We start from the raw sequence: 13,496 nt of genomic DNA, 5'->3' as shown, positions 1-13,496 counted from the left end.
ATTAGGCCTTCAAGTGGTCTGAGCTTGATATCCATTATTACATTATTTTATCTATGATTAATGTTCAAGATAAGCTTTATCAGCATTTTGCCTTCGATTTATTCAGGGAAATCTTTATAGGATTGAAAGCAATTTAGATAAACGCGATGGAGACTAACTGTGGTCGGGTGGCTGGTTTTGTGGATTTTTCAATATAAGTTAAAATAGACTTAAATTCAAACTTTTACTCACGTTTTATAAAAGACTTTTCAACAATATTGTTTTTTAGGCATTAGGTATACACGGTGTTTTTCCGTTAACTTCGGGATATGGCGACGAAAAAAAACTATGGCATTCAGTTTCCTTATATGTACCTAACATATAAGGAAACTGAATGCCATAGTTTTTTTTCGTTAAAAATAATTAATAGCGTTGTTGTAACACGGACATTATATTTAAATCCACCAAATAATTGTGAACTATGACATACTCGTATCAATGACATTTCGAAAATTGTCCTACATAGTATCTGGCGTTTAGTAGCAAATGTACAAGTTCATACCAAACACTAATCAATATGGAAACAGGCCCTAAGGCAAGTGTAGACGCTCGTAGGGGCCTTATTGGATAAAAATAAATCATATTGGACTTAACTATATTACCGGTTTCTTTGAGAAAGTTACTTAATTTAAGCTCAGGAGTGCATCGTTGAAATTAACGGACTTTTAAAAGAACACCGTCTAGGTATACCAATTTCTAATTCTTTCTTTAGTTCCTAACATGCAAAAGAAAACAGTTTATTCTAATATAAATACCTTAACCACATGTCGAAGTACTTTGCATCGTCAAAATCAGAGATTTCAAACCTTGTTAGCGCAGAATTCCGCTTACTGATAAAAACCCTGTACTCCTTTAAAGTTCACTGGTTCGGAACACTGCCTGAATAGTCTTCATAAACAGTTGCCAACAATCCTTAACCCTTTGACCATCTATGACGCCAACTGAGATTCGCGCAGCTACAGTTCATAATCAACCTTCGTGCATTCCCACAAGGTTCACGGTGACACGCCGCGCACGATAAGCGTGTTCATTCAAAGTGTTAATCCGTAGAGGTGACAAACATGTCGTCAACGATCGGTATCAGGCTGTCGAACAATAAGAAAGCTTACTTATTTACGTTTATGTCTACGTACAGTCACGAACTTTAATTGTTGAGCCATCATCATCATCATCACCATCATCTGAGGCATTACAGCCGCGGGTGGGCCTTAGCCAGGTCAAGCAAATCTCTCCAGTCTGATCTATTCGTGGCTTTCCTTCTCTAACTTGTCACTCCCAAAGGTCCTGATATCTTGGTATACGCCGTCCAACCATCTGAGCTTGGGCCTGCCTTTACCTCTGCGGCTCTCCGTTGTTGAGCCACTTATGGTCTTATTATTATTGGGGTTTTGTGGACATTTGAGTGCCACGTCGACCAAGCAGTGATCTATTGTGACACCCCTATAAAGTTCCTTACTAATGCCCGTTGAATCCAGGAAATTCCAAATTCTTTGGGCCGTAACGTTCTGTACCTCATAAGGTTGGAATACGTGCCGCTCTAAGTAGGTACTTCTTTTTGACATTAGTGGTCCATATGATTATTTAGGGTTTACTTTACATTGTACATTTCACACCGTTAGTATTGACAACCAATTTAGCTTGAATCTTAGATTGATCAACAGTTAAAGTCTGCGACCGTACATATTTCTAGAATCCAAATTTAGCGCGGCGTTTCTTGCTCAATTTATAAACTCCAGATTCATCACCTAATTTGTTAATTGGCTCCTCTAATTGTAACCGGATAACACCAAACGTCATTCATTCCGTAAATAAACGACTGACGGACGGACAGACGTACGTTCTTCCGATTTCAAAGGTAAATAATTAATTTTGAGAAATCCGTATTGTTGCCAATTTCCACTTCTTCTGTAAACGTCTAAAATTAAACGAGATTACCGAGATAACATTGTAACAGAATTACCTTTGCTGACGTCTGATAGCAGTGATCGTATTCGAATCGTCATAGTAATGTCTACTTTTACACTTTTACGCGTTAAGGGGCCCGCTGATTAACAGTCCACCGGACGGTATCGGTTACAAAAAGTTGACAGTTCTGTAATAATAGTAATAATAACTGCAAGGCCGATACTGTCCGGCGGACTGTTAATCAGTGGGCCCCTTTCGCGAAGGTTTCCGTTTTTGACCGCGTCTAAGCTTGGAAAAAAAAAAACTTTCGTATGTCCGGATGATATCCTCTACAGATCGCAGTTCTCAACCGATCCTCGTGAATTTTGTGAGCTGGTTCGATGGTTAATTTTTTTGTCGTATCATATTTTGTAATTTTTCCAAAATTGCAGAGCCATGGGGATTCTCTAAGTGTACAGCTCACAGAGCCATTAGTATAAAATGGTGTGGAGTGGCTTTTCAGTTGCACATGCTGTTTAAATAACAGGACATGGCCTGTCATTCTGGTTTTTAACCCAGGCCCCGATACTCAATCACAACAACATCAATATCATATCAATACAACAGTTTCTCGTTTTGGATTCCAGTATATAAATTTAAAAACGGAACCTGTACTCTGTAAGACCGATTAAAAAAACCGAGAAAGAACAATGAACGTATTTTTGTTCCAATAATAAGGAAACGGAATCAAAGAGCTGATTTAATTACGTAGTAAAAGACAGAATAACAATTCGAAACCGAACACAGCGCCGGAAGGTATGCAAATAAAAAGTTAATCTACAAAACTGTCGCGGTAGACTATTTGTAAGCAAGTTATTGCTCCCAAAGCACAGTGAATCATATCAGTACAGTACGGATGCTTAGTTTTGTCGTTACAAAACATAACATAGTATAATGGGTCTGTTATGAAGGAAAATACGTAGAATCCTTGTTTATTAATATTATGTATTTAAACTTATACAACTGACAAAGTAAGGTGTTGTGATGTAGCTACTTGCTTACCTAAAAAAAAAAACGATTTATTTATTACGTTACTGTAAAAACGTTTTACACCGTGGCACAAGACTTTGAGAATACTAAAGTTTTGACTGCAAATCTCAACGAAAACTTGTTATCGAGCCTTTACGGAAAACTAGTTTAAACTAAAGAAAACGCATTTTCACTGAGGCGATATGGAAAACCAATTTTGACTAGGGAAAACATGGTTTCACTAAAATAGGTTTTTGGGGTGAAATATATTCATACATACAATAAAATGTATGTATGTATAGAACAAAAACAATCAATAAGTTTATTAGGTCCAGCAAACTAAAATTGGTTTTAATAGAATAAAACGCAATAAGATACACATAAACATCATGTTCATAATCAAAACAATATATGTATAAATAATAATTATTTATATCAAATTATAATTAAAGCTCGGTTTGTCTTCGAGAAGCTTAGCTACTTAAAGTTATACTCGTATATTCCATGTCTATAAGTAGGTTAGTCAATTCAAAATACTTAGCCACTCAACAAACTATGCGTATTGTTTTAGTCATATCTACTGTGCATGAAGGGTGTAATGTGGGTGAATTACTCGGAAAACTTCGAGCCGTGACGTTTGTCCGGGTGGCTCGGGCTACGAATTTCCTCTTTTACCTGGTTGTGACAGTATTCTGGGGTGGATTTCAGGTATCAAAGATTTAGCCGCTAATAGTTTACGTTAATGCGAATTTGAGGTCAGTATTTGAAAATGCGGGCATTATCGAAATAAATCAAGTTGAAATCGGTATAGCCACTATAATAAGCGTAAAATCAGGATTCAAATCGATGAAGTCACTTGAGAAACTCCTCAACATTGCTAATTAAATTTTTGGCAACTGTATTGTGATCTAAAAAAGCGGTACGATTTTTCAAAAACTCCATCTCTAAATGCGACGGCACCTTAATTTGTTAGATTCGGTCCCTTGGTAATTAAAAGTAAGAAATTTATCCCTAAATAAAATAATATGAATGATGAAATTGATGGATGGATATTTAATTGATAAGGACTTAAATGTCAAAATTACAAGGAGCATCCATAAATTTTCATTTTGCCAAAATTAACGACTCGAATCAGCATGATTCCACCATGTTACGGGAATTACAAAACCCTTATATTTCGAAAGCTCGTATCTCGATTATGCTTTTACTCGAAATTAAACTTTGTTAAAATGGAACTAAGTCTTGTTTTCGACTAAAGGCTGTCCAGATACGAGTCTGTGGATGTTATAAGACGCAATTATGCTGTCAAGTGAAAATCAAGAAGCCGCGATAAGACGCGTGGATGAAATCCCAGGTAGCAATTTTTCGTCGTCACGACGTCCATTCACGGTCATTTCAGACGTTAATGACGTCGCTACTTTCGTCGTACAGACGTTCGAAATGACGAACATATGTCATAGCCTCACGACGTCTCTAACGACGTCGTATTGGACGTCTAATAGTAACGTAATATGGACGTCTACCAACGTCGTTGGTAGGACGTCCAATAGTAACGTAATATGGACGTCTTCCAACGTCGTTGGTAGGACGTTCAATAGTAACGTAATATGGACGTCTTTTAACGTCGTTAATAGGACGTCTTTTAGTAACGTAATATAGACGTCTTCCAAAGTCGTTGGTAGGACGTTCAATAGTAACGTAATATAGACGTCTTCCAACGTCGTTGGTAGGACGTTCAATAGTAACGTAATATGGACGTCTTTTAACGTCGTTAGTAGGACGTCTTTTAGTAACGTAATTTAGACGTCTTCCAACGTCGTTGGTAGGACGTTCAATAGTAACGTAATATGGACGTCTTTTAACGTCGTTAGTAGGACGTCTTTTAGTAACGTAATATAGACGTCTCCTGTAGGGCAATTACGTAAAATTTCGTATGTACGTTGAGGCGATCCAAATGTAATATTTCTACACAATGAATGACATTTGGATCGTCCTAACGTACGTACGCAGTATTACGTTATTACCCTGCTGTGATGTATGCAAGATACTACGACGTCTTCAAAAGAAGTCATATTAACGACAAAATGACGTTCAATTGGCAAATACAATAGACGTCAATGGGACTTCAATTTAAGCCAGTTATCATTCGTTTATTGAAGATTCAATTGATATATTGCACATACGAAATATTTTGCCAATTCATTAACTAAACTCATTATCATTAAGCAACCGTTACTTCCCAATGACGACTATTTGTCAATTGCATGCGACGCGATGCTGAACGGGGGCAAGAAAAATAAAAAACCCCAAATGTACATCAAGGAACTAGTAGTTTAATAATAACATATAAACTACATATTAACAAGGTACTTTTTAAGTATTTTAAGAGGCCAGTCAAATCGTCTTAATACCTTTATTTGATCCTAAATTTGTGTAATCCGAGTTTGCTCCATTCCAGAAGTTGTGGAACTTTTTTTGCTATTTTTAAGTTTTTTTCTTGTAGTTCAAAAACGGTACGTCCGACGGAAAATTTGATCTAGTCACGATAACAAATTACATCTGAGGATCCGAAAGATACCCTTATATGAATTCGTAGTCAAAGATTGTAAACACGGCCGCCACTTTGAATTTCTTCTAAAATCCGAATTTGTTTTCACCAGAGTCTGATCCACAACAAGCTTGCTGGCAGTGACATTGTAATTGATGGTGGGTTCCTTCTACATCGAATGGTTTTGCACACGCCCGGAGACGTAGTTCTGCAAATGGCTTCTTGTCTGATCTTTTACCGTAAAAGTTGTACTTGCTTGCCATAGAGTCAGACAATGCAACTTTCATAACTCTAGATACTTTATTATTAACGCCCTGTCCACCAAGGCTCTTGAAGTAGGCTACCTGTAAATATTTCTTATTATAAAAACATTCACAAACTTAACTATACTGCAGATCATAAAATAACGGGTTGGTATTTCTCTGAAATCGTATAAAAACCAATTTGTCTGTGTACAATTCGTTGAGTGTCAATTTTTTGTACTATTTGGTACCTGACATCGAAAAATTTGTACTTAACTTAAAATCTCTAAATATTGAAAATAAAGTGGTCAGCCATTCTGACGTCAGGTTGATAGGACCAAGTCCAGTTCCCCCTAGTTGTAGGGGTTATATCGATAGAATCCAACTTTTGACAAAGATTTAGTACCTAATTTGTACCTTTCATAATTATTCTTCTTATTGGGCATTTTCCACAATTAATAAAAATAAATTTAAAGAATAATACTTTCAAAGTGTTAGGGTTAGCGTTCTTCATGACTATTTCAAATTTCAAATCGATAGCTTAAGTAGTTCTCGAGATATTTATCAATGTGACAGACGGACGGACGGACGGACAGACAGAGTGGCACCATAAGGGTCCCTTTAGTACTTTTATGGTAAGGAACCCTAAAAAGGTACTAAAACTTGGAGTAACATTCGTTATAAATATATGGTCCTGTCATCCTGACACTCGCTAAGAAACACATAGGTATTAAAACTTGGGTATTAAATTAAAAAACGTACTAGTTTGTACTTCATAAATAGTAGATTCGGCAGTTATGACTCCTGCTTCCTAAAAACACGGGACTAGCCGGGTCCACACAGCGACCATAAGCACGAGGCAATATCCTCGCGCGTATGCTCGCTCTGTGTGGACCCGGCTACTTACGACGTTACGAGGCTATGCCGGTTGTTATACCTATCCGGTACGCTTGTAGTTTCGATGATACTATCGCATTGACAAACTTAAAACTTACCACGTTAGCATGGTTTTCTTGTGACGTTAATAATTTTTCCACAATTTTCAACTCCTCCGAAGTTTTGATGGGAAATTTGAACTCTGGTTTTAAATCCAATCTTGTATGTTTTTCTCGCAAAATAGAGATGATTATATCATTCTGGGCCTTTATGTGGGTCAGTAGTGACACCACTGTATCTTGCAAACCTGAAAGACAGTTATGTTAATATAATAATGTATTAGTGATGGGTCGCAGGTAAGATACCGAATGTATGTATGTATGTATGTATAAATAATATAGCGGCAAAGTATTAACGTTCTACCAGCCGTGAACAACAAGCGTGTCTTAACCTTTTTGACGCCAACGATGGATATACATCATTATACGCGTCGCAGCGACGCGTCGCTGAGCTCGGCTTCGTGTAGCCGCGTTCGAATGCTATTTCATAGAAATACATAGAAACTAGTCAGTGACGCGGCGACATGAAGTCGAGATCAGCGACGCGTAGTTGTGTTTCAACTTGTACCTTTACCTACCTTTTAATCCTTGACCGCACGATGGCGTTGCTGGCACGTCGCTGCCGAGATTCGGTGGTTGTTCTTTTCGCGACCAAGGACTACGTATGCGTGAAACCGGAGTTAGCCGCCCCTCGCCGTCTTCTGTTAAATCTGACAAGTCAAAAATATTAACAACACAAAACTTTTCCGGTACCTACCTATCAATAAATAAAGATGAATATACGTCATTTCTAAAAATCGTCCTAGTAGCTGGTTTGATAGTGCACAAAAACCCTGCACTTTGTGACTATGCGCTGAAACTTGGTACAGTCGATTCTTAGCTGGTAGATCCAGACCGGGAGGGACATGCTTCTGCAGCAACAGGCAAGTCCATCCATGTAGGTTCCCAGTTGTTATTGACCTTCGTGCAACCCCAAGTAGACAGACAGGGCAGACTTTTGAACCAGCTAAGAATCAACGATGCCAAGTTTCAGCGCATAGTCACAAAGTGCAAGGTTCCCATACAACGGCGTGAAGTATCAAACCAGCTATAGCTGTTTACTCTGTAGAAATGAACATAGGAATAAACACCACACACATATTACACATACATGAACATTAAAATCAAACCACCGCAGATGGTTAAACATTGATATCTTACCTTGCAGGACACTGTTTGTCAAGACAGGAAGCCCGTCAACTACATTCAGCAATGAGAGGGTTTCTGTTGGCAAAAAACATTAACTTATGTATTATATTTATTTTCTATGAGTATTAATAATACAATGCACGCTTAGACCGACTTACCCAGTCCAGAATAAAAAAAACCGGTCAAGTGAGAGTTCGTTTAACTCGCGCACCGAGGGTTCCGTACAAACTTTCAATTATCTCATGTAAAAATACAAAAGACTTAATGACCAGAAGTATACTAAGTATAATTGTGTACAGCGTCATCTATCGGCAAATTCGCTAACTAATTTGCGGGACCTGTGTACATATGTTGTTTTTTTTCTTTATCATTCGAACCGATTTCAATTTTTTTTGTTTTATTTGAAAAAAAAGGTGTTTTTTGTGTAATCTCATACGAATTTCAAGTATAATTAACACCAGCAAAGGAGGTTAAATTGCAAATTAAATTTCGAAAGGTTTTTTGATAGTCACAAAAAAGTTTTCAAGATATAGGCATGATTATATTTTTTCTGCCCTCTGGGCGGAAAGCGTCAACTTTGCTCCCGCTGCGCTAAACGAAGTTGCTGCTTTCCGCCTCCGTCGAGCAGAAAAATAGTATGCGCACCACGGGAGGAAACGTAGGACATTCCATCCCGCGTGTTTGCCACCCTCGCCTTCGGCTCAGGTGACAATTTGTTTTACATTTCCCTTCATTAATGATTATTTTTCACTATGAAAAAATTAATCAAATTTTTTTTTGAAATATACATTTAAGATCTTTGAAACGATACCCCACTAGACCTAGTAATTTGAAATTTTGTCCTCTCTTCATATGGGGCATTTTTCATATTTAATAAAAATAAAATAGAAAAATAACACTTTCAATGTGTGTTTGGGTTAGCATTATTGATGACTATAATATTCTAAATCGATAGCGATGTGACAAACAGACAGACAGACGGACGGACGGACGGACGGACAGAGTTGCACCATTAACCTTTTGTACCTTTTTGGTACGACACCCTAAAAAATAAATCACCTGTGGTTATGTCGCCGCGAAATAAACTACCCGTCCCTTTGTAATTAATACAGTTAGAATAAGATGGGTAGTCTATCTAGCGGCGACATACTCTCGCGCCAATCATGTGCTAGGCTTACTGGTAAGAATAATATTCTATTAGGTATGTATTAATTATGATTTACTTACTTTCTGGTGTTGAAGGGGCTTCCCGGGAATCTCGGGTAATGTTTGGCTGAGCCTGACGGATATCTGTACAAACCATAACACAATATTTTTGAGAGTTCTTTGTAATATCATACTTCTATATAAAAAAAACTACACAATAGTACATTACGATACAAGTGCGAAAAATAGGAAATTCGAAACGAGTGGCGATAAATTAAAACACGACCGAAGGGAGTGTTTTAAATCGACACGAGTTGCGAATTACCTATTCGCACATGTATCGTACAACGTTTTACAGTACATATGGCCCTTTAAATGTTCGACACAGTAACATAATATGCTACTTCTCGCACTAGTGCTATAAAGTAGCCCCATATGTACTGTAAAATATATCTATTTACTCTTGATATTAAAGGGTCCATACCAGAAAAGGAAAAACCTTCCATCTGTCTCTCCATGCCAAAACAGTGTTCTAACAAAAAGATAAATTTGACTAGAAGAAACACTTAATGGATATAACAGAGTAAGCAGTAAGCAGCTAGCTATATATATTGACCAAAATAAGTTTTTGTCAAAAATTTCATTTTTAGGGTTCCGTAGCCAAATGGCAAAAAACGGAACCCTTATAGATTCGTCATGTCCGTCTGTGTGTCCGATTATGTCACAGCCACTTTTTTCCGAAACTATAAGAGCTATACTGTTCAAACTTGATAAGTAGATGTATTCTATGAACCGCATTAAGATGTTTACACAAAAATAGAAAAAAAAACAATAAATTTTGGGGGTTCCCCATACTTAGAACTGTGATAACAGATACATTGAAAATAATATATAATTTGTATGAAAAAGAGAAAATCTGAAGATTTCATAATTTTTTAAAGTTGCTGAACAAATGTTGATCAGTTTGAGGAGTTACAATAATATGGTTTAATTATTTTCTAATGTTATAGGAAGCACCTGATATATCATATATTATATTTGCATGAGAACCATGGGACAAAAATACATTAAATAAACTGGCTGAAAGTTGTTTGATTATGAGAAAGCAGCAACATAAAATGGCAGTTATGAAGTAAATTCTGACACTTTGCACACCTATGAAGTTGCTAAACTGAATATTGACAATATAAACCTTAGAAAAAAATGCTACTCTTACTATTCTGACACATGCAACAAGTATCTACAGCATCATAATTGTTCAATGTGGCGGGACTTAATTCATAAATAATAATGGCCCGTTGGCTATAACCTCAACTTACCTCTATAGTAATCAGCAGCAGCTGTTTTGTTCAAGATTTTTTTCTTAATTGGTGGTGGCGTTATGTGACCGTCATCTTCATCGCTTGTGGAAATATATCTGTTATTTCTTTTCCGCTTAAAATTTGGTTCTTCTTCTGCTTCAGTCTGTAAGTCTGATGTCTCCTCGACCAGTTTCAGTTTTCTTTTGGCTTTATCTATATCGTCTTTACATGCAAATAAAATAAAAAATACACACAACATGCAAAAATAATAAATGAACACAACATAATGCATCCCTCAGTCAATTAAAACAAGGTTATTGGTAAATATGTAGGATGAAGTAGGAACAGGGTAGTAAGTGGTTAGTAGCACAGTCAATTATCCATTTACCTGGACACTACAGAAGTTATGTTAATACAGACACAATGCAAGGTAAAATTATCCCAAAAATGCTGCTACTTGTCTCAGCAATAGGTTTAGGAAAATGACCATAAGCTGTCCATCCATATTAATATTATAAGTGTGAAAGCAACTCTATCTTTCTGTCTCTTTGTCTGTGTATCGCTAAACTAATCGAAAATATTTTTTTTACCCGGTAATAAGTTTTACCCGGAACTTCACTAAATTATTGCTATACTGTTTGTAATTAAGATTACTGCTGAATATGTAAACTTACAAGATACTATAACAAATCCGAATAAATCCATAACACTGCTGTGACATACCTACAGTAACGTAACATATTTTACTCAATATACCAACAAGAATACTACCTATATGTAGGTGTGTTGGTTTTTGTCCGGCACTAGTTTTCGTCCACTTGACGAAATTTGAATATAAACGTACTTTGCTGCACAAATTTGTACGTACCTATTGCAATCATTAATGTCAAAACAATATATCAATCTATTTACATAAAATTATATGTCGCAAATAGAAAATTAAAAATCAATTACATTAATTGATAATCTGTACGGAAATTAACGCAATGACTCTACATATTTTATCTTCGAAAAACTGAACTATCACAGAAAACGGAAACTTCCACCAACATTAGTAAGCTCTCGGTTAATCAAGAAATATTGCATCCAGATACCATACCTCTAAGTACGTGACTTACCAATAGCAAAATCCACGTGGTTCTTAAAATAAATATATACGTACCAGTCACACAAAAAACTCTTTGGATGAAGTATCGTTTCCATTACTCATCCGGTGTTTTGGTATCCGCCAACACCTTTTCAAAAGCTTTAGATCCCTTGACGGGTGGCCAAAATACCTCCCGACGCCTTGGCGTAATCCACTGATTCTTTACAATGGATATTGATCCGCCGTCTTGATCACTGAGTATGTACTCATCACTGAGTATGTGTTTATCATGTGATAAAACTAAAATATACCTTTAAGAGTCTCAAATTGCACAGCACCCACGGACGCGATACAACACAACAGACCGGGCAAACGGAAAAGGAGGGAAACGATACATGACACATGACGCTTCAATCAAAATGTCAGAATTTCGTTCCGTTCCAACTTCTGATGTTTCTAAAAATAACAATTTTAAGCTTGTTTTGGTGTTATTAATTATAAAATCTATAAAAAAAATACTGTATAACAACTTTAGAGTTACCGAAACAAACGGAAATGTTTTTATTACTTTATAAATATTTTACAATACAAGATTGACAAATTGGTATCAAGAAACGAAACGCGTTATTTTGTCGGTTACATACGTCTTGATAGTAACCCCAAATAGACGTCAATAGAACGTCAATTTTGTGACTAAAATGGTACGTCCTACTAACAGAGACCCCAAATAGATGTAAATTTCTATAAGAAGTTACTACGCTAATATTAATAATCACGTTTAGTGAAACAGGGCAATAGAAGCGAAAATCGACGTTCGTCAATTGCGGGCATTTTTCTCTGTCACTCTAATGACGTCTTAGTGAGAGTAAAAGAGAAAGAGCGTACGAGAGAGCGAGAGAGAGTACGTCGTATTAGTGACCCCAAATAGACGTCAGTAAAACGTCAAATTTGTGACTAAAAAGGTACGTCCTGATAGTGATCCCAAATAGACGTCTGTGAAGCGTAATTTTTGTGACAAAAAAAGTACGTCCTGATAGCGACCCCAAATAGACGTCAGTAAAACGTCAATTTTGTGACTAAAAAGGTACGTCCCGATAGTGACCCCAAATAGACGTCAGTGGAACGTCAATTTTGTGTCAAAGAAAGTACGTCCTGATAGTGACCCCAAATAGACGTACGTGAAACGTCAATTTTGTGATAAAAAAAGTACGTCCTGATAGTGTCCCCAAATAGACGTCAGTAAAACGTCAAATCTGTGACTAAAAAGGTACGTCCTGATAGTGACCCCAAATAGACGTCAGTAAAACGTCAAATTTGTGACTAAAAAGGTACGTCCTTGTAGTGACCCCATATAGACGTCAGTGAAACGTCAATTTTGTGACAAAGAAAGTACGTCCTGATAGTGACCCCAAATAGACGTTAGTGAAACGTCAATTTTGTGACAAAGAAAGTACGTCCTGATAGTGTCCCCAAATAGACGTCAGTAAAACGTCAAATTTGTGACTAAAAAGGTACGTCCTGATAGTGACCCCAAATAGACGTCAGTAAAACGTCAAATTTGTGACTAAAAAGGTACGTCCTGATAGTGACCCCATATAGACGTCAGTGAAACGTCAATTTTGTGACAAAGAAAGTACGTCCTGATAGTGACCCCAAATAGACGTCAGTGAAACGTCAATTTTGTGTCCAAAATGGTACGTCCTAATAATGACCTTAAATAGACGTCAGTGAAGCGTCTACTCTTGACGAATAGAGTACTGACCTTGTTATGACCTATAAATGACGTCAATTGTGCGTCACTGACGTCAGTTTGCTACCTGGGATTTGAGGCATCTTGATTGTTGTACCAATCGCTTACCGAAAACTTGCTCACATCAGTCTAGTAAATAAAGAAGACTGACCGGCCCCATACAACGCCGCAATAAGCGTCAATATTGTAGATGAGTTTAAATATTATTTTTACATTTTAGTTATTTGCGTATGAAAACTGCCACTTTACTGCTATTTGTGATTTGAGAAATGAAATTGTACATGACTGACCGCAGTTATAGTCACAAAATTAGATTTAAAGCATAAATGAAGCATGGTGAGCCCTTA

At 36.9% G+C, this 13,496-nt stretch overlaps 2 protein-coding genes across 2 annotated transcripts in view; both read right to left on the bottom strand.

Moving 5' to 3' along the window:
• Positions 1-13,496, bottom strand: part of LOC133522938 (monocarboxylate transporter 10-like) — a 231,998-nt gene that overhangs the window by 102,275 nt on the left and 116,227 nt on the right. The window lies entirely within an intron of this gene.
• LOC133522916 (uncharacterized) lies at positions 5,266-11,634 on the bottom strand. The gene is made up of 6 exons (XM_061858397.1): positions 10,331-11,634; positions 9,093-9,155; positions 7,878-7,940; positions 7,256-7,387; positions 6,738-6,925; positions 5,266-5,844 (listed from the first exon to the last, which is right to left on the bottom strand). Exons 1-6 carry the CDS (start codon positions 10,602-10,604, stop codon positions 5,587-5,589), a joined length of 978 nt encoding a protein of 325 aa, XP_061714381.1. The 5' UTR covers positions 10,605-11,634; the 3' UTR covers positions 5,266-5,586.

Source organism: Cydia pomonella, chromosome 11, assembly GCF_033807575.1.
Source record: "Cydia pomonella isolate Wapato2018A chromosome 11, ilCydPomo1, whole genome shotgun sequence".
Classification (NCBI taxonomy): Eukaryota; Metazoa; Arthropoda; class Insecta; order Lepidoptera; family Tortricidae; genus Cydia; species Cydia pomonella.
The sequence above is the reverse complement of the archived record's forward strand: the minus strand, read 5'-3'. Positions and strand labels throughout refer to the sequence as shown.